Source organism: Poecilia reticulata, chromosome 20 (genome assembly GCF_904066995.2).
Source record: "Poecilia reticulata chromosome 20, P_reticulata-male-v2, whole genome shotgun sequence".
Taxonomy (NCBI): Eukaryota; Metazoa; Chordata; class Actinopteri; order Cyprinodontiformes; family Poeciliidae; genus Poecilia; species Poecilia reticulata.
In genome coordinates, this window is record NC_088849.1 from 14,066,131 (window position 1) to 14,088,495 (window position 22,365).

At 38.4% G+C, this 22,365-nt stretch overlaps 1 protein-coding gene across 1 annotated transcript in view; it reads right to left on the reverse strand.

Moving 5' to 3' along the window:
* kcnb2b (potassium voltage-gated channel subfamily B member 2b) overlaps window positions 1-19,784 on the reverse strand; it is a 101,001-nt gene extending 81,217 nt beyond the window's left edge. Inside the window, exons 1-2 of the mRNA XM_008396375.3 lie at window positions 19,359-19,784; window positions 17,892-18,592 (exon numbers count right to left, since the gene is read on the reverse strand). Coding sequence (XP_008394597.1) covers window positions 17,892-18,476 — 585 coding nt within the window. The 5' untranslated portion in view covers window positions 18,477-18,592; window positions 19,359-19,784. The remainder of the gene's footprint in view (window positions 1-17,891; window positions 18,593-19,358) is intronic.
* Window positions 19,785-22,365: the final 2,581 nt, after the last annotated feature.

A 22,365-nucleotide genomic window follows, 5' to 3' on the forward strand; every position in this document is an offset into this window, starting at 1 on the left:
TTTACACACACATACAGCACATGCAGTGTGCATTAAATTAATCTTCAGGCTGTGGAGTCTGCGTCTTTTAGCACGAGGACCTGAGGCAACAAGTAGAAAGATTCTTCTAACACAGTGCAATGTCATTTACCGCAGTTATTGAGGTTACATTATTTAAAGGAGGCAAAAATGTCAGCCTGTATTAACGGAAACACATCTGGTCATACACACATACAAGTCTTTGAGGACAAAGCAGTTTGAAATATTAGACCGTTACTGCTGCATTTACACAAAGCAGTTATATTACTGATAAGTCTGTGGCTATGACAAATTTAGGGCAGCAGCTTAGGAGCTTTTAGATTCTAATAAGTGCCGGGAAAGCTTGTTGCATCTGTAATATAGCGTTTAATAACAGGCTCCTCCTTTTCAGGGGCTCTCAGTGTGACTGAACCGTCTGCCAGCAGCTGATATTGTGGTGGTAAGATACAGCAGGAATCAACTCTTCCCCGTTTACTTCTCCACAAACTCCAGCACACTTATGAATGTGGATGGGATGGTGCTTTACCGCTGCAGCATGTGTGAAGCTGCAGAGACATCAGACACATAACTTCTCTGTGTGCATCCATTACATAACACTGATTTATCAAGCTTTAAAACAAAGTTACAGTTGAGGATGTCAGGGAACTAAAATTGATCTAAATCCAGTTGCAATGGCGCTTTGCATTCAAAAAGGGCTTAAACATATGTTGGGTAACAGAATAATGACTGAGCTATGTGAGGATAGAAGATTAATTTGTGAACCCACTTGTGTAGTTCATTACTATGCTCTTGTATTAATGAGTTATACTTAAAGTTTATGTGAACTCTGAACAAATGACAATTGTGTGGTTTAATTTTTGAAAGATGTCCTGCACAGACGCGGCACAGAGATAGTGTCTTGAGTCTGCTTTGAACGTGAAGATTTGTAAAGACTCGAATTGAAGTTGGAGACTCAAGTTTAAAAAAATCTTAAAATAATAAATGTAGATCTTCTGTGTAAATGATTAAGTTAATAGATTCAGCATGTAGCAAAAATGTTTTATTGTTACTGCCATGCTACATGTTTACTTGTCATGCAACAAGCAATGTAAAGGAAGAGCAATAAAAACATCACTATTAATGGAGATGTTTGGTAATTTTTTTCTTTCATTGCATATATGCTGATAAGGACAATTGTTTTCTTTGTAAAAAATAATTACATCTGCTTTAAATTAAAGGGAAAAAACCATTTGATATCCAGCTCATGCTATTCTTTTCATCTACTTAGATTGCTTGTTTAGAATAGAAAAAGAGAAGCCTATTGCTCCAGATTAAGTTTTGAGCCTCCGCAATCCACCCCCACTCCCCCAATAAGCCTCTTCTTTGACCTCTATCGCAGTAACCAAACAGAAAAAAACATTTAATGAGCCCGCCTTTGGCCCTGTTTAGCCTTAATCAGATATATGTCAGCAATTCTAATTGATTCTCCGTGCCGTCATGAGCTTGCGGTTGCGGGAATGACAGACAGGTGCTGCACGTTGCAGGGAGGACGCTGCGTAGCCGGACTGTTAATTTCTGTCCTCAGACTTTGTGGTGTCGTCAAAGGGGATTAGGGTAGCAGCACATCAGGTTGGAGGGTGTGTCTGTTTGTCAGATAGACAGGAGGTTGGGTTTATATCTCCCTTTGCCACAGTTAATCCTTTCAAGAAGACAGACTCGGGCTTTCAATTAGAAGAGACTAATATGTAGACTTTTTTTTTGCATCCAGTGACACGGACTTCCCTATGGAGATTAAACTGCTGCATCTCTTGAGCATGTCAAAATGTTAGACATTTTGAAATTAATATTTATTCAAGTTTTAAACTATTAAACCTTTTAACATAAACAGCATTCCTATGACACAACTTTCCACTGCTGAGGCATGTGACGCATGTGATGTGCTCTAACTCGGGGAAGAGTTATCTGTATAAAAGGATTTTCAGCGCTTTGCAAAAAAAAAAAAAAAAAAAAAAAAACTTTGTATCAATGTTCTTGGACTGTTTCCACCTTTTGTCACTATACATACACAATTTGGCTTATTTGGTGTAGACCAATACTGTTTTTTTTTCTTTCTTTGTTCTACAAATAGAAATCTGAATGTTGTGTTGCTGTATTCAAATCCACCAGGTCAATACTTTGAAGCAGCTGTTTTTGCTGCAGTGACAGCTGCAAATGGTTCAATGGGAGTCAGACTGGAGGTATACTGTTTATAAAGATTAATATTCAAGTCTTGCTACTGATTCTCAACTGGATTTAGGTCTGGATTGACTGTCTCCTTCTAACACCTTAATCTACCCGAGTTTCTCTAAGGTTACCGTGGACCATGGATTTTATTTATAAGTACCAGAGAAAAGGAGACTGAATACACATCAGGGGCACAGCTACTGGTAGTCATGGAGACCAAGGTTGGTAATTCAATGTTTTTTTTCAATATACATTCAATGAGAAAATTGTCAAATATCACCATATTTGAAAATAAGAAGAAATACAATAACTGTCCCATGTTGATATAATTTGTGTACTAACGTAGCCTATTGATGAGTAGGTTTTTTTGTTTTGTTTTGTTTTGAGGGATTTTTATTAATTTTTTTGTTAAAGGTCAGGATTCATGTTTATGGTTGACAACGCAGCCAAGAAAGTCTGTTTCATTTTTTTCAAAACCTTTCCGAATCACCTCAATTTCCATCACAATAAATGCCTCAAATTACTGTGATCAAAAAAGTTTATATGACCCATTCCTAAGGCACAACACACTATCTGCACCAAAGGGTGTAGATACTTTTGTTAGGAATTGTGATGCAAATACTGACATAAGAGCAAAGAGAAAAAGAAAACTATACTTTTTCAGGGATGAAACTGAATAACAAGCATCTACGACTTTTATTATTTCTGTGGATTTAATACAAGAAGCTTATTCGTAGTGTTTGAGCGAAAACATGCTTACACAGGCAAAAGGTCACAGAAGAACATGATGACTTTGCAAACGCTATATGATCCTTGCTGAATTTTAAGATTAAAGTTATGTTTTCTTTAGCAGTGACAAGTAAAAAAAAAGGAGTGAATCCACTTTGAAGTAATAAGAGATGAGCTGTGCACCCAAGAGAGTATGATTTATTGCTCTATATTATTAACTCGTATTAAGCTTTACCCCATCACAATTCAGATATGTGGTTAAATGTAACCTTCTCATCTTGTTTAGACTAGCCAAAGAGAAAAATTGTGATTTACAGCTTTTATTATCTGCCTCATAACTGTTTGGTGTTTAGCCATGACCATTGTGATTACATAGCATACTGGGACTGCAGACAAGATGACTTTTTAAGAGTTAAGCTTGTATTTTAAAGATACCTCACGGTAAGAATTTTAATGCCGAGATTTCCTAAGTCTGTCTGTAGCATAACATGTTCGTAATTGCAGCACTAACGCAGTGTTGAAGAGATATTATTAGGATCATTTAAGTGGGACAAGCTGGAGGAAATGGCCACTTAAAAAGACGGGAGCAGCAACACTGGAAAACGTGACAAAGGCATGTGCTCCTTTGTACCGTATCAACAGTCATCCATCAACATAAGTGTATTATTCGCATTCAGACACCTTATTCATTACTTCGTAGCAGGAGGCAAAAGCTAAGGATGCTTAAGAGTCTCAGGTGGCCTTTAGATATTGTCACACTACTTAAGAGGGATTTATTACAAAACAAGTATACTTCAAAAATCTTTATTTGAGTCCCAGCCAGAAACAGTTGCCAGCATCGGTGGTGTAAGTGTGGGTGAGGGGCAAAACTCGTGCAGGGTTTGGACTGCCAATGCAAAGCAAATGTAATGGAAAATAACTGGGACAGTCCAAACGTAGTTTACTTTAGAAGAGTGTATGATGTATGACTCACTTCCACTGTTTTTGTATACAGTATGCGATTTAATGCATGCAAGGCTTCTCTAAGTTTAACTTTCCCTCAAGCAGAAAGGGTCATATTTTATCCAGGGTATTTATAAGAAATTAGTTTATACTCAACTGCCTGTCTGGAAATAAAAAAAAAGATCTAAAGTACTCTACAAAGTACCCTCAAACCGTACTATTAAAATATTAAAAATGTTCAATAGCTGCCGTACCAATGGAGACCAATTGGTACCTCCAAATATAGTAGCGTTCAAAAGAGCTGAAATATTGAGCTCTTTACAATTTGGTTTAACTGACCAAATCGGTGAGCTGAGAAATATTTCTACAGGCCATTTCTATGCACATTGGTTGGCTTTTGTAGAATTTTTGGGGGGTCGTTATTGCATCTCTCCACTCAAATTTAACCTTGTTTAATTTAATCTTTTAAAGATTAAAAGTCTATTTAATCTTTTAAAGTTTAAAAAAGGCCTTGGATCTTAGGAACAAAGCAGTGTTTATTGCCTGAATGAATACTAATGAAGGATCCATCGTAGCAAAGATAGCTCGGTCTAATTAAGCACAAAACAATCAAAGGCCGCTCTCTAAAATTTTAAAGAAATGCTAGAAAACTCTTCAATACTTAAAAGTAGAACACGAGCCTCTTTTGCATAAAGTGTCTGACTTGAGCATGAATTTAGCCCTCCTGCTGTCCAATTAGAGGTTAACTGGACCACTCCCCACCCCCACCAATGGATTGTATTACATTAATCCAGGGACTCACAAAATGCTCTAGTATCGCTGTGTAGTAACAATTGCTTTAGTATTTGAACCTATACAATACAGAGACGCTGGCTTGAATTAGTAATAGTAACCAAGAAAATGCCACTGGTTTTTGTAAACAGTCTACCAATGAGTGACATGATCCTCAGATCTGGGCCACATCTTGAAAGTAGTAAAGAACTGATCTTCTACTGGTCAGTCATATTTATTGAAGTTACATAACCCTGATTCCATGCTTACATTATAATTATATTGTCGAAAATTTCCTTAAACCCTTTGTCATCAAACTGAGTACAACAACAACAGAGCATAGATTCAATACCTGGTATTACATAAAACAGACTTCAACAGGAAAAAAAATATTGTTGCAGCTGCTTCTTCTCCAAAAATCAAGATTATCCGGAATGATCTCATGGCGCAAATCATTACAGGATGCCCCATCAGTGCAGTTTAATTTTGTTTGTTTTTTTCTTGTAAAAGACCCTCAGTGGGAAAAAGGTGCAGCAAGGCTGAATGTCTACAGGACAGAAAGGGAGATGGAGAGCAGAGGAAAAAGGTTAAATGAGTGGAGTTTCCCCAAGAGACATAGATAATCAGAGAAAGGTGGAGAGAAGATAAACTCAACGGCGAGTCACCAAAGGTCAGACACAAACACGCCCAAAAGTACCAAAACAAAGTGAAAGTGGCACGTAGTTTATGGAGAGAAACAGCAAATACATAAAATGCACCCAAATCTGAGGTAGAAGTCAGTGGGAAAGGCCAAAGTGGCTTCTTGGTTAAAATAAAAAGAGACAGCCGGGCCTTTCAGCACACAGGTCAATACTTGTGTGTTGCCCTATCGATTGGCAAGACTTTAACCAAATGTCAGCGCCCACAAGACTAGAATCCTTCATGATTTTCATGTGATGGATTGCAGATTCCTTTTGAGAGGGTAACACCAAATAAATACACAATGTATGCTCTAATGTCTCATACTACACCAATTATTCTTAATACAATAATAGATACACACAGGCCAACAACATATGATACATTTGGCAAAAGAATGTGGTTTGAAATCACATATGCACGTGAACACTGGTGTGAACCACAAAGCAGCGTGACATTTCAGGTGTGTCAAAAGTTGATCCTTTGGCCCACTGCACGGCATCCTGACACCGTCATGGGTCACATGGTCTGAGTGCATGTCTTTGTCCCTGTTTGCCCTCTGGTTAGTCAGGTCCTCTTCTAAGCTGATTACAATCGCACCAGTGAGCTAAAAGGACAGTATCGCTGCGTCTTGTCACCTTGGCTGACTAGACGGATGACTTGACAGTTCAAGTTGGGGAAGCACTTACTTATCAGAATTTAATTGGCACAGATGCATATAGGTTGAGTCCATTTCAAATGATATCAATGTATGGAAACAATCGGTTTTATTTGGCGTCATAATCTATCAAAAAGCAGTTCTTATAAATCCCTTACCAGTTGCAAGGAATGATTCAATCCCACATTTAAAGAAGCCAAGAGGATCAGGATGTTTACCAAAAATAAACATCCTGATACTTCATCCATCAATCAATATTACTTGTTGCTCAAATGTCTAATCCTTCTGTTTTCAGTAAAAACAAGACAAAACAAAAACACATTAACAGGTAATTATGTGGTTTGCACCACATAAACTTCCTATAGTTGTTTGCCAATTGTCATTAAAATGAACAAAATGCTGAACAGCAGGTCCAGTTATTCCTGCTGTACCTGGCTTAAATGCTCAGCTCTGCATCTGCTGGCTCTCCTCTCCACACAAACAGAATAAACTGGACGGCCATAGCAAAAAACTTTCCATCACTTTTGATCACATTTCATAATGTAAAAAAAACAGTCATGTATCCTTTTCAAGATACTTAGAGGGATAAGTATAGGATAAAAAAGTTATAGAATCAAAAAGAAAAAAATGACAGAATGTAAAATGGTACATGTAAAATAAATGTGAAATTGTAAATATACATTTTAAATGTATGTAAAAGGTCAACTCTTATCTGTCTATAGTTAATACATTTAAAATTAAAATGAATAATTTATAAAAACTTATTGCAAATGTTTTAATACCTTAGGTTTGAACAGAAATAAAAAGAAAAGATTGAAGAAATAGTACTGTGGATGTCATGTAGGGGGAAATAATAAATGAAGGGCATTACTATATGTGTAAGTTGCTTTGGTCAGAAGTGAGGCCCTCTGGTGACTCAAGAGGAATCACGTTCCACAACAAAGAGCAGGAGATATAATAATTTACTCTGTCACTTCCTGGGGTGCGTGGAGACGGCAAACAGCTGGCAGTTCTGCCCACGGTGACGCCAACAGCATGATTACACAAGAAAAAAAAAACAAATGTGCTGAAAAACAGAGAAATAAATGCTCCAGCAGAGAAGCTAAAAAAGGAAATTGATGAGTGAATGCGAGGACCAGAAAGTGGAGGTGTGTGGCGATTGGAAGCAAATGCAGTGACATACATTTCCTCTGTCGCAGCTCCCCAGTATCAGTCAGGATAACAAGTGTTCCTTCATATGTCCTGGGAGGCTCCTTCACACTGCAGAGGTTTTTAATTAATCTGTTCAATCCAACAAACCCTCATTCTGATCCACTTATTGGCCTAGAGAGCCGAGACACAAGAAAGGCCAATTTCACTTCATCATTTCTGTCACGGAATCTGTAGAAGTGACGTCTGCTGGATCCGCTACACTAAAGACAACAGCTTGAACTCATCAAAACACCGCACCACTGACCAGGAACTACTCCCGTTTCAGTGTGTTTGAGAGCCATTTGTTATAAATGACACCACTAGAAGCCAAGCAACTTTTTAAAAACATTAAAAACTGGCCATTCAATCACAGGCTTACCCACTGAAAGTACTGATGAGACCGAGCTAAAGCGCTTCCCTTAAATTTGCATCCGGGGTTGGTTGTGGGGGCTGAGTTACCAGCTGCTGTACATATCACACAGCCAGTATGGAGAGGAAATGCTCCCTGGGTGTCAGCACATCACCATTGCACATCTTGGTTGCCACAGAAACCATAAAAGCGAAATATTTCAGAATACGGAAATAAAATTAAGTTGATAAACAGTTTCTATAATGTGGTACACTGAAACTAAATTATTTATTTGGTTGAACATACCTGTGAAGGATACAGCTTTAAACATGGGGATATTCAGTTTGCATGACCTCCACCAATACATTTCATTGTCTATTTAGTTTGTAAATTATATCTCTGGCTAAAGCCTTATAGATTTAGAATCTATCCAACCCAACACAGACACTTAGTAAAAGTGAGATGTTGTGCGTAATTTGTGTTACTTGTCCATATACAGAGCTTATAGTGAGAAAAACTATAACAGAATAGCTATGGATGAATGTAGTACGATGCCACTAAAGACTATATATGTCAATTAAAGTATCACCTAATATTTATGAATTGATTATTTAAATAAGGCCACTTCAAAATAGACAATTTATTAATTTTTACAGTAAATTTTCTCAAGTTTTAAAAACCACAAAATACAATTTAAAGATTTGCCCTTTAAAATATTAAATATATGTATAAAATGCAACCTACAGCACAACAAAAATAATTTAAAATAAAACCCCTACTAAAGTATTTTTAACTATTTAGTGAGGCTCTAGGGATTTCAATTAAAGGACATGTATGTAAAGGGCATGTTCTCTCTTCAGACGCTCAACGTGTGTTCGGCTTGTTTTACTAACGTTTATAACAAAACTAAGGTTTTGTTATAAAACCTTAGTTTTATAACAACTAAGGTTGTTATAAACCTTAGTTTATAACAACCTTAGTTGTTATAAACTAAGGTTGTACCTCACTTTAAATCCAAGTGATTTAAAGTGAGGTACTTTAAATCACTTGGAACATTAAGAACTTCGAAAAACGTTTTGAACCCAGCTCTTTCAACAGTGAATCATATGCTTTATAAATCATTTATTTATTTTAAACTGTTCATCAGAAAGAGTGGATTGGAGTTGAACACAATCCAAGTGCACATTGTGCATAAGTTAAACATATTGATCCGAGTATATTATTAAAGTCAGGATCGTCTATAACATTTTTTGTGGGTTTTTCCACCATTGTTAGCCTGACCATTGTCTGCTGATGCAATTCAACCCCATTCTCATCTCCATTCTGTGCTCCGATTGAGATTTGTCCCATTAAGCACATTTTCTCAAGGTGAATTTCATTCAGGCCAATGATTTTCTGTGCTGGAAAGAACTGTGTTCCGTCTATGGTTGTATTTTGGAAGACAAATCTGTTCTTAATTGATTTTTTAACATCTTTAGCCTATTATCAATTTTGCTATATTCATGATCCTTTTCTTTTGTGTTCTGATGTCGTTAATGTCAACCTTGTCACCACCTATTGGTGAAGAATTGGTATTACAGCCTTTTGACAGTAATCACATATCAATGCTCTTGCGCCCTACTGGTCCAGAATAGTTATTAAATCTGTTTTGTCTAGAATCCCATGATTCTTCAAAAACAGAGGAAAATATGAAAGAGGTCAAAAATGATAATTATGAAATATTTGTAAAGACAAAGTAAAATTAAATAATGTATCAAGCTTTCAGAATAACACGTTTCTAGCTCCAGAGAAGGTGGCCAAGAGGCCACTGAAAAACTTCTCGATCCACCTGCGACCAAAGGCAAGACTGATGAGGAGTCAAATGTGAGAACCTTTCAATGAATATCAATGATCTCCCATGTCAGAGCTCTCAAGATGAAGCAGCAAAAAGTGCTATAACTCAGTTTTCCGAAAAAGTTGAAGACTGAAATGTGCAGGAAACGAAAAATACAGAGATGAGAGGTGGAAAAGGGAGTCTTAAGACGTAGTGGAGAACTGTCATTGAGGTGGTGGAAGTGAGGGTACAGAATGACTGCGTGAGCACTACTGGAGAATGAAAGTCGAGAAAACTGAAGAATATAAAAACAGACACAGTATGGAAATAGGAAAAGAAAACACAGCATGGCAACGGATGCGTTGTAGTAGTAGTACTTATAAAAAGCCAGTTCAGCAATATTCAAGGGTTTGTATGTTTCAGTGTGTGTCCTCAGCGAGTGGGAGCACCAGCTTGTGTACTACACACTGTAAATTCATAATATACGTAATACTGTATGAATGTGCATGGATGTGGAAGGCTGGCTGTGAGCTGAGAGTGTGTGAAGAGAAATTGCTGAAGCATGTAATGGAGACCTGGTGTTCACAGCATTTAGAATGATGACTCATTTAAACTCCCATCCCTCTCCTTTCTCCTTTCCATCTCACGCTTTTCCCAATGCCTTCTGGGATGGGAAAACGGCAGCGAGCGAGATGAACGAACGTCCCTCGAGGCAGCAGAGGGAGCAATGATCAGGGGGACGGCAAGGAGACGAGTGGGGCAGGAGGAGGAAGGAACACATTAGCCTCTTACTCAGCGTGTCACTCAAACTGGCAGCACTGCTACTTGCTGTGGGTCCACGCAGAGCCTCTGCTAGCCTTCAATGGGATTTATGTCTTATTCTGATGGCAGGTGGATTGAGAGCATTTGGTCCGTTTGGTCTACTTTTCTTGCTAGCTGAATAAGTAAACCGTGCAAACTAATGGAATCTGGATATAAAGGAGAGATTAAAATAAAAACAATCCTCGCTTAAAAAGGGCTTTGACATTTTAACGTCATCAAATTTTATAGTTTTATTGTCTAGTATCACTTTCAATGAAATGAATATTCCAGTCAGGTTGTCTGGCCTTCAGGATCAGGCAAGCTGTAAAGCTCTGCTGGTCGTCCAAGCCTTTACAAAATGACATGGTGGACAGGTTGTGAACTGATACTTAGCATGTGAAGAAACTGAATCTTCCTTCTACTGTTGGTGGATTTTAATCAGTGCCATGAAAAGTCTGTGCCCCGAACTAATTCGTTCTGTTTTTCATTTTAGTCCATAAATGTTTAAAATCATCAAACAAATTAGAGTATCTCACAAAGAATTCCTGAGTAAATAAAACTAAATTCAAGTTTAGGAGTGACCCCGTCAAAGCAAATCCAAATAAAATGCTGTGCTGTGAACAAGTGGGTCATGCTTGTAATCTCTCCAATCTGGCTAAATTCCAACAATTCTGCAGTGGGAAAAAAAGCGCTCATAGTGATGGACAAAAAGAAAACATTGGTTAAATTTTATTTAGTGGTAATCACATTTACAAACCTAAAACCTTTCATATTGCGAAACAGCCACTGTGTCTACTGAATCAGTTTTAATAATCTGAAACGTTTAAGTGAAATTAAAAAAAAGTAAAAACGAAAGAAATCTTGACTACCCAGTATAAGAGTTATATAACCTTCATTGCCATTTTTCATGGCCTGCAATAATCTAATTGTCAAAAAAGTTTCCGATTACCATAAAACCGGTTGTAAGGTTCTCATTGGATAAATATCACTGCATCAAGCTTTTTGCGTGTTTGCAGGTTTGACTATTTTGTAGCTGACTTTATGGGTACTTTAAGTGCCAAAGCTAATTTTAAACAGATATTGATTTAATTTGAACACTCTCCAGGGAAGTTTTCTATCTTCTTTGACTGATGATTTAAACAAATTTTCTAGAATCCCCTCATGAACTACACAAAAAATGTGGTAATATAAGTATTTTCTATTTATAAATAAGTTGGTCTGCATTTACTGATTTTTTTTCACCCTGTCATCAAATTCTCTAAAAATCAAGTAGGTAAAAAGTGATGTGTATCATGCTTTTCTGGTTATTTTCATTCTACAGTAGATATGGAAAGCATTTGTGTCACTCATCTATATGTAGATAAAACATAAATCAATACAAAATTACCATTTTTTGTTTTCCCTCCTAAAATGTTATGAATATATTTATTTTTGCTTCTTCATTTCCCCATATGTTGTTAGTTATTTTAAAGACTGTATTAAAGAAAAGCAAACCATGTGGGCTCTGAGACAGCTAAATCATCCATGAAAATAATTTTTCGGGTTGTAATACTGGAGCAAAAGGCGTGTTTAGTTAGCAAATGCTCAGTAGTTATGCTCCAGTGATGACAGGTGCAATTACTCGTAGAACCTGGCCTCCAACACCATCTGGCCTCTCTCATTAGCCCTGGCTTACACTGGTTGTGTTGTTTACAAAATAAACTTATGCTAGAGTTTTCCTTCATCAGCATACATGTTCTCCGTCCCCCACACACATTTTGCTTCTTTAACAGTGAGGATATTTAAGATTAGCTGTACCTCATAAGATTTACCGAATGATGCCCCCATTTGTGAATCATAATGCACACAGTCAAGTGCAATAAGCTCTAAGACAGTCCAGTGGGCTCCTTTGAGACACCTGAGATGCTTCTTGACGTTAATTCCTCTGCATGCAAAATCCAACGTGGAATCATAATGCGCAATGCCACGCATGGGTTTTGTTTATTTGTACAAAGAAAAAAGGAAAAGGTGACGGATTAGGATTTTTCCTTCTGTGTGCCATATTAAGCCACAATAAGAAGTGAGCTACAATAAGATTAAAAGAACAGAATATACGTTATTGATCTATTCTAGTTTGACATTAATAGCATGACAATTTTGGGCAAAAATACCACGGTTTCACTGTATCACATCTATTTACCATTTTTAATAATTATAGTTTACACACAGACACAAATATGGAGAGTGAGAAAACTATGAAGTTGACTGTCACTCTGTTACAAATCAATGTCAGCTACATTTGAAATGATTGTCACAAGTGCATGATTCATGTTTCTTTTAGCTAATGACATCATGATTAGCAAGGGCTAAATTATACCTCAATTGTAAGTTGCAATGGGAAATTTAAAGTCAAACTCTGAGTCTTTACTCAAAATATAGAATTAAACACTCTCTCAATTTAGTTGCCATTTTTAAATAAACTTCCTTCTTGTACAAAACAAGAGAAACACAAGTAGCAACTGGTATCAAGTAGAAATGAGCCAAGTAGCAGCTTTACACAGAATGTGTTTGATTACCACAAAGACAACGTGGTTTTGTTGTGGTAGGTATTCACAACAGTATTAATTAATAAAATAAGTTATTTTTTTCCATAGCATTAATTCACAATGATGAAGGTATAATATGTAACAACAAAAAAAGCACCTTGTCACAACCGTTTGGAGGCTAAAGCTAAAACCTGAGGGCTTATGTTTCTCTAAATTTAACCAAAACCTTACAGAAATTATCCAAATTTTAAAAAATCTCCACTTTGCAGCTGACGTATATGGGGACAATAAAGCGAGTGGTATATGAGGGAATGGGTTTTAAGTGTGTCCCGGAACATCCAGATGATAAATGCTGCTCCCTCAATTCCCATGCGGGGGCCATAAGAACTCATGCTACCTATAATCGAGGAGGTTCTCTCTTATCTGATTATGAATGCGAGTAAAGAGGATTTAGGTGCTAGTGCCTAAATGCTAGGCTGTACTGATTAGAGGTCTGTTGGTAGGGTTATGCAACCAGGAAACAACTGGGGGTGAAAGAAGGTGTGCTTCTCCTAAACTGTGCTCTTGTAATACATGAGGATGACTCGCTTCAGGCCAGGTAAGACAATAACTCCAATTGACTTGTGTTACCTTAAGCTTCTCCGTAAAGATAACCAAGTTTTAGTGAAATTCTATAAAGGATGGTACAAAATCGGATTTGAACGCATAAATGTACAGAAAGATAGCAAAAAAAACATAACAGAGAGCTATTTTTGAATGCTACTTGTATAAAAATAAAGATTCATAGTAACTTAATTTGCAAAAGATTAAAAACAGCTCCTTGAATTTAATTCGGAGACAATTTGGCTCAAGGCGGACTAAAGGGCTCTTACATCTTTTCCCCTTACACAACCTCTCCTCATCTTGGTCTCTTCCAGCTTCCACATCTACATCAGTGAACCTACAAGCTTTGGCTCAGTGAATTTATGCGTGGAAGATAACAGTCAGTTGGACGAAGGCAGGCCGTCGTGATCAGAAGCAAACGCCCCTGAGAAATGACACAAGAGCTTGCCAACAGTGTCTGTGGTCGGAGAGGCTTTGGCCGCGACCAAGCACGGCAGAGCCGAACAGCAAAAGGCTGCGCCCATGCCGGCCCATTGCTTATTTCCACCAGCTAGACTAGCTTATTAGATAAAAAGGAGAGTAATGGAGCACATCCACATTAAGGAGCAAGAACAAGGCTGGACACGGCTGGTGTGTGAGGGGGTGTGTGTGGCTGGCTGACTCTGCAAGGAAGAAGCACTGATCTCTTTAAAATGCTCACGGATCCTTTGCTATTATTTCTTAGGGCAGCCTGATATCAATAAGGCGACCTAAAGATGTTTACAGTTCCGAATCTTGTCATGTAATTTATTAAGGATGTATGCTTTGCGCCACCAAAATCTTAATAGCTCTAACTGAAAAATTTAATTGCGTATTAAAACATATAGACAGCTTATTAGTAACTGCAGCCAACTGTAGTAAACGTTTTTTTTTAGGTTCACAATATATTTTGCAGTTCTCCTGTCATCTCTATCTCCATTCACATTGGCCAGCAAATATATGTAAACCAAAAATGGACTAAAGTTTATTTCGCATAAAAATAAAGAAGGTCCAGTTACAAACAAAATCATGTCAGTTTTATTCTGTTACAGCAACGACACAACCGCAACCGGCCTCCTAAGCTTGATAAGTTTTTGTACAACTGCATCCTTTACTCATTGTAAAACAAAAATCACAAATGTACAAGGGACAAAATATTCTATGTGAATATTATAAGCTATAGCTCAAGGACCAAAGGCAATAAAACATAATTATCTATATTCTTTTAACCAATTATCTTTGTCCATCCATTTTCCTTGCACCCTTGTCCCTTAGTGGGGTTGGAAGGGGTGCTGGTGCCCATCTCCAGCTAACGTTCCGGGCGAGAGGTGGGTCACCCTGGGCAGGTCGCCAGTCTGTCGCAGGGCAACACAGAGACACACAGCCATGCACACACACTCACACCTAGGGACAATTTGGAGAGATCAATTAACTTGATAGTCATGTTTTTGGACTGTGGGAGGAAACCGGAGTACCTGGAGAAAACCCACGCATGCACAGGGAGAACATGCAAACTCCATGCATGATGCAAGGCAACAGCTCTACCAACTGCGCCACTGTGCAGCCCCAATTATCTTCGTGACTGATAAAAAAAGTACTAATTCAGATATATATATATTTTTTCTTTTTATGAAATTCTTTGAACAAGTGTATATAAATTAACTTGGATTTTAATTTTTGGACCTACATAAATAAATAAATAAATAAATAAATAAATAAATAAATAAATAAATAAAATCACCTTTTAATTTCCACCCCAAAACCTGGCATCCACTCAAACTTGATAAATGTAAAAAAAAAAAAGACTTTATGTGTAGATAAACTATTCTCCTTTCCCAAGAATTCAAACTTTTCACAAAAACAGGCATTTGGTAGTTTTAGACATATTAACTTTTTAAATTCCCAGTCTTCTCCCAAAAGGAAAATAAAACAGAGTTACACATAAAACCTACTGCATTTTTCTTTTTGCCCTTTCATTCATAATTCATTGCTAAAAGTTTGCAAACATCAAGCTCAGCAACCTGAGCAGAATGTACATGACTGCACCGGGTAAATCACTCAAAGCATTGTTCTGCCGGTTTCTCCTCTGAACCTCTTTCTACAGCTTCTAGCTTCTAGGTTTTATACGTGTATTGGATTTCTATCTTTTCAGTTTAAAAGCCAAGGCCATGAAAGCCTTGTTGAATGAAATCATAGCTTAATTGACCCCGTGAAAAAGGTCACCACTTTCATGCTTACATTTCATTTAAGAGCCAAAAGGGCTGTAGGTGGCATAAAGCACAAAAACTGGCACAAATGGCTTAAGAAGACTGAGTAAAAGGAAAATAAAAGAAACTAGGAAAGGGGAAATGTGTGTACCAGAAGGCAAATTGTATTTGACAAAGAGTTTTGGTTGCCTGTATGAAAGCACGTGGCACTGTAGTGGACTTAGTAATGGCATTTCCTTAGTCAGGAGCTTTCAAGAGAGCTCACTGCACGACGTATGAGCCGTAAAAGGCTTCCCTGAACTCAGAGAGCTGCTGTAAGTATGCGGCCCCACCACTGTACTTCTGCCGTATGACTTTCTGCTGCCGATAGCGTGAGCTACTGGAGTCATGATCAGGTTCTCCACGTAGCCCTGTCAGCAGGATGTTAATACAATTTGATTTAGGATGGAATTTCCCTTCGATGAACCAAGGGCTTCCCCCCTCATGCTAGTGTACAAGTCAGCAATACACAGATGTGGCTAGAAAAAAAGAACTCCACTGAGGAGTAAATCACTTCAGACATCGCACAGCATAGCAAATTACTCAAGTGCTGTCACATGAGTTAGGCCCTAAATTAGATATCGGCAGTCTCTGTCTAATTAATTCATATGATACATGGCTTCCCTATAAAGGATGAATGCTGTAATCAAGCTGAGACAGGATCATTGTCAGTCACCGCCAGTGGTTGATTCATAGAAAATAGGGAATATGCCAATAATGCAGGAAGGGGGAACACTCGGCATAATGGCCAATAATAAGAAAATTAATCTCCATCCAATGAGAAGTGTCACATCTTTTCTTTTAACTCTTGGCCAATGACTCAAAAGGTTTTTAATATCATTTTGCCAAGTTGCACAGTCGAGAGATACACTGTTCATTTAGAGAGAAAAGAGCAGGATCTAGAGATGCACCGATCAATAGGCAAGAGATTGAAATCAGTCTTTTTTTTTCCTTAATCAGCTCTGATCACTAATCACAACAAATCACAACAGATCAAATGGGTTGTGCAAGAAGAAATTGTTGTTCTTCTTGCACAACTAGTGAATGTTGAAAAAAAAAAGATCTCTGTGTTGCAAATGTTAAAATAAACATTGTATTTATTTTTTTTATGTTATGGATGAGTGGAATGGAGCATTTTGGTGTTGTGATTGTTTATGACCCTCAAGCTTTTCCCTGCGCATTAAATGCATCACAATGGAGAACTCCCTTCTTTTTACAAATAAACAGAACATATGACAGATCAGACCTAGTCTTCTTGCAATTAAGAAAAATATAATATTCCAAAGGTTTATAAAAATCAATCGGTTTTATATTTTTTTATTTTATTCAGGGCTTCCAGTATCAAAAAGCCCTACAACAGAATACAATCTGCTTTATTATTCTATGTAGGCTGGCTGCTCCCCCACCCCCACAGTTTAAATAGAGATGTAAACAAAATGCATTGACCAGTAACACATAAAGCCCCCCATAATTGATCATTTTTTTCTTGTTCAATAAATGCATCAAACTGAATAATCACTTTTTCCATCCTGCACAATGGCAAATCTTGGTTTTTGATGCATTTAGTGAGTTCAGTAATAAATTGTAAAAATAAAATGGAGACAGTAATCTTCTATCAAAAAAAAAAACTTCAGCATATTTTTTTTCTTACGTGAGATAGTTCTTAGGGTGATGGTGTTGTAGTCGCACAGTTTCTGACTTTCACATGCAAACATATACACAAAACTGGTGATTATAATGGCATATAAGCAATCCTCAGTATGGTATGATAAGAAGGGAAGTCTACTTTCAATAACTGTTTTTTTTATCAGAACTAATGCATCAAATTTAAGATTCTGTCTTTAGGAAGAGAATTTTAAATTGAAATGAAAATTGAACCAACTAACACAACAGTCTTGTAGACAGAGAACCTTGGTTTTCAATAAAATCATATAATTTAACTCAAATAAATGCTTAGAACGGCAATAATACACCTGTGAAAATCCTGTTCTACCATCCAGCCACTAAGACTGACTGGAAACAATGTCGCATCAGAAGAGAAACATGAATCTCTTCTGATGAAGGACATAAAGTTAAGTTGCATGACAAGAAAATATTTTTTGGCCTTCTGCATTTAGTCATAAACTCATAAAAGCTTCACTGTTTCATCTTAGCCACTGTTTCTACTGACCATATCAGATTCAATCTGATGAACTCATGAGCATGTTTTGAAGCGCACGTGGGAGTTGGTCTTTAACAAGCATGCCTGCAATGTGTTATTATGCAACCAGAGTGTTTGGCTTTGATTGTGAGCAGAAAATGTGAGACTCAGGCGGTGCAATCTCACTTTCTAGTCTTGGATTCTTACCTTGGCAGCCACTGAGGAGCTGGGCTTCTCCAGGAGATCCCACAGTTTCCTCCTCTTCTCCGGGCAGCAGGTGTTATCAAACTCTCCTTCTCCTTCTCGTTCCCTCAAAGTCTCAGCCTCCCTCCGCAGCTCCTCGTTCATCTGCTCCTTCTTCTGGTGGTAGCGGGCCTGGCAACAGGACTCCAGGTAGATCTCGTCGATCCCCCAGTAGTCCAGCTCTTGGCCAAACGAGAGGGCGCACATTTCCTCCATCATGTGCAGCTTGCCCGTGCGGTAGAAGTTCAGGATGGAGGTGAAGGCCCCCGGGTGCCGGTCAAAGAAGTACTCATTCTCGCTCAGGCTGTAGTCGTCGCAGATCTCCATGAGGGACTCATGGGTGTTGCAGTCCCGGAGCTTGCCAAGCCGGGTCCTGGGCAGGCGATCGAGGGTCCGCCACAAGACCTCGTGGTTCAGACCCCCAACATTAAGGCGGACCCTGCGCGATCTGGCTTTGGTGCGGATGATCTCAATGGGCTCGGGGGGCAGTGGTGGGGCAGTTCGGACGTTGTTGGGTTTAGGCCCCGCCGGTCCAAGCTTCTCGGCCATAATAATGGAACTGGAAACTTCTTGGAAGATCTTACAACTGGCGAAGACTAAAACCAGGAAAAAAGTCTGAAACTTTTGACTTAAGTTGGATCCTCTTTAGGCAAGTCCCTCCATGGCTGAAAAAAACAAACAAAAGAGACAACTCCTGAGACAGAGAAGAAATTAAACGTATCCAACATAGAGTACCTCCCTTCAGGTTGCAGACATCCAGTCAAGCGTTATGACAGCTGCACAGTGTTATTGATCTCTTTCATCACATTTCTTAAAAAGCATTGGCCCGAATCAATGATTCCACTTTACCAGTCAAGGTAGCTGCTTTGCTTTATGATCCATCAATGTTTCTTCATAGTAAGGTTTTAATCTCACATCAGCGTGACTCTTATAACAGACCATAATAAAATTCAACCTTACAAATTTATCTGTAAATGTGGCAGAAACTTTGGAAGATTATCCATCTGTCGCGTTTTCTTTTTTCAGCTTAGTTACATTTGGCCTTGGTCACTTTGAATAACAAATTTGATTCAGGACTTGTTGTTTCATAAGGTATATTATGTGTGTGGGGAAAAAAAAAAAAAATACACATACTTGTGTGTGTATATATATATATATATATATATACACATACTTGTGTGTGTATATATATATATATATATATATATATATATATATATATATATATATATATATATGTGAATGTGTGTGTGTACACTGCAGCATACCTGTTACACTGTAAGTGTTCAGTAGTCACTCTGAGCCCCCTCACAATCCACCACCTACCTCCCGTATCAGTTCTCTTCCAGCTCACAAATTCCTTTTGGTCTCAGTGTAAAGTAACAACAGGCTAACAATGTTATTAATGTCGCATTAAATAGCCAGCCTCACCTTGCCGCTGTAAACCAGCCTTTTCATGCAAACTCCTCTGTGTCCTAAGGGAGCAGAGGTGGAAAAACGAGCCGGGATCCCCTCTTCAGTTAGGCGGATACGACTGAGGGGAGCACTCCGCGCACACAACGCGCGTCCCACATTATGTGGAAAATTAGTGTGAAGAGAAAACACAACACAGATAGAGAAAGAGGTGGAGGGAGAGAAAACAAAAAGAAAGAAAGAAAGAAAGAGAGAAAAAAAAAAGGTTTCAATCCTTCTCTACGAACGACCACATGGACCGCTTCGCCATCGGAACGCTGAGTGTCCTGCGCCTTTCCAGCACCTAAAAAGCTCTGGAGAAGACTGGCTCTCTCAAGCGCTGTCAATGCAGAGACGTCGAGCGCGTAAAAAGAAGGCGAGGGGAAGGAGCGGGATGAGCGAACTGCGGAGTGTCCCGCTGTGTACTATAGAAAGGAGGAGCGGAGGGGCGCGCGCTGCACAGGCTGCACCGCATCACAAAGGTGATGACCAAATCACACCCGGCGCGGCAGCAGGTTGCTCTCCCCAAGTGAACTTAATAAAACAACCCTAAGCGAAAAGAATTATGCTTCGCAGAACTGTTGCTTGTTGTTTTATTTGTATTGTTCGACATACAAGAAAATCTAAACCACGCATGTGTGATTAGAGCAGATATAGATGTGCGGAAACTAAGCGAAATAACAAACACACACCCTTCCGCGTGTACCATAACGCAATGCCTCTTCATATGATGGAGGCGCATTTTGCCGCAGAAGACTTCAGCAGTTTAATGACCGTGAAATGTAGAGTTGCTCCTATTCGAAATGCAGAGCAAAGTCTGTACCTTCTGCACAGCTGTGAAGGATCTTCTCTAAAACAAATGAGTACGTTTTTTATTTTGCTCTTCCTAATAACTTAAGATTCAGTTTAGATCCTCAACTTCTATGTCTCCCAAAACTCTAGATTGCGTTGGGGAAACATGCAGCAAGGTATTTGGGGTATGTCACTTTCTAGATTGAAGTTTCTGCCTAGTCTTTGTTTGCATCAGTACAGTCAGTTTGAATTGTTATTGGGGTTCCCAAAGCTGTGGATTTAGTTTCTTTTGCGCAAAAAATTACTTTAAACTTCTCCACAACTTTACTCCTGGCTCATCCTGGTCTTTGTGATGCCGTTTCTTCAAAATTACGTATTTCTTTATGTCTGTCTGTCCCACTAAACCTCCCCAACTCTTTATATTCTGTCTATGCATCTACTTTCTTCAGTTTGCATGGATACCAGACTAGCATAAATGTCAACTGAAGACTTTTTTCCACACCTCAGCAGTTTTGTTGAAATTTAATTACAAATTGCATATGTGTAATTGATTTGCCTTCCATGTTCCTTCTTTCCTTTGACAAACAATCAATAAGGCTGCATTGACTAAACCAGCCCTTTGTATTCGTGTTGCCCATGTCCTAAACCCCACGGGTACTGCGTGTTTGGAAGGTCACTATTCTGTGGCTCACGATCAGCTTCTGGTGATTAAAGGTCACCTAAAGCACACCAGATATAACATTATTACTTATATTACCAGGTGCTAGAAAAAGATGTGATGTGGATATTAAATTTCCCCTGCGATCCGGAACATAATTTAACATGGCAGCACCCAATTCTGGTAAAAGGGTAGCAATCTCGAGCCCCGATTGTGAAATTTAAGATATTAACTAAACTGCTGATGAAACAGTTGTTCATTAGGCGACAGAGAGATTATTAGGGGTAATTGCCTGTGTCCACTCTCATTAATTTTCATTATCAACCTGGCAGCCAATCAGGCAATCCCATGAGTCAAGGATATACCAGGTTGCTCTGATGTTTCACTGGAAATGATCACCAAAGTGAGCGCCGCAGCTTCTCTTGCACTCGGAGCATGCAGTGTGGGACACGCTTGCAGTAGATGTCTCTCCCTCCTCTGTGGATGTCAGCCTGCATGCACTGGTTCTCCAGAGACTTGAAGACAGCTTTTGCATCTTCTTTCCGTGTGGGTGGAATAACTCTATTTACCAGCGTGATATCTATAATTACTATCTTAGCAATGGATCGGAATAATTGTAATATGTCGTTTTATTCCCGGAGTGTTTGAACGGATGAAGATGTAAATTTTTAATTTATTTTTTGTCATTTCCCTTAGTATGTGGGCATGCGAGCTTGAGTGGGTTGTTGCTAAAGCAACCCAAATAGTAGCATAATGTTAAAGAGGCAAATTCGACAGGAGAGCCAGATAGAGTTTAATATCCTGTCGGCTAAATCAGCTAGCCGACAGTTTCACAGTCATTCCCTGAAACAGAATGACTGAATCAGCCGTTTTTTTTTTGTTTTTTTTTTTTCTTTTCAATTAGCCTCCAGTGGCCTCACAAGTGCAATGAGTGTTTGAATCATTAAACTTAAGTCTAAATGGCACGAAAGTTCAATAAAGATGAGAATGTATGGATGGACACAGGTTCTGTACAACTTGCAATTCTTGGGCAGTGGGATTTAGATTAGGACTAGCTGTACAGTTAAATTTAATATCGCTGACGGAGGCTGGCTGAGTGGAAAACTTTGAATGTGCAGAATTTGGTTCTGTGAGGGCTTTATTAGTGCTCAGTATCTTATCTGTAATAGGTAAACAGCATGCTAAATGTGGAGGTGTGGTGCGAGGAATGTTCAAAAATAAAACTTGGTGACTGTCTTAAAGGACTCGTTTTGTGGGAGACTAATGAACTAAAAAGAACAGAAAAGTTTAATGGACGAAGTATTTCATTGTTATATGAAAGGCCATACACCACTCTTGTGAATCCTGGAATATTTTTTCCCGTGTTTTTTTTTTTACATTTATTTCCCCTGTTCTTCTTTTCTCTGTTTTTTTATTTAAATTCACCTATTTAATTGTTTTTGTCAGTGTTGCCAGTTTCATTTTGATTTCGTGACCTCTGGTGTTCGGATGGTAATTTTTTCAACCAACTTGTTAACATAGAAAAGGGATTTATGA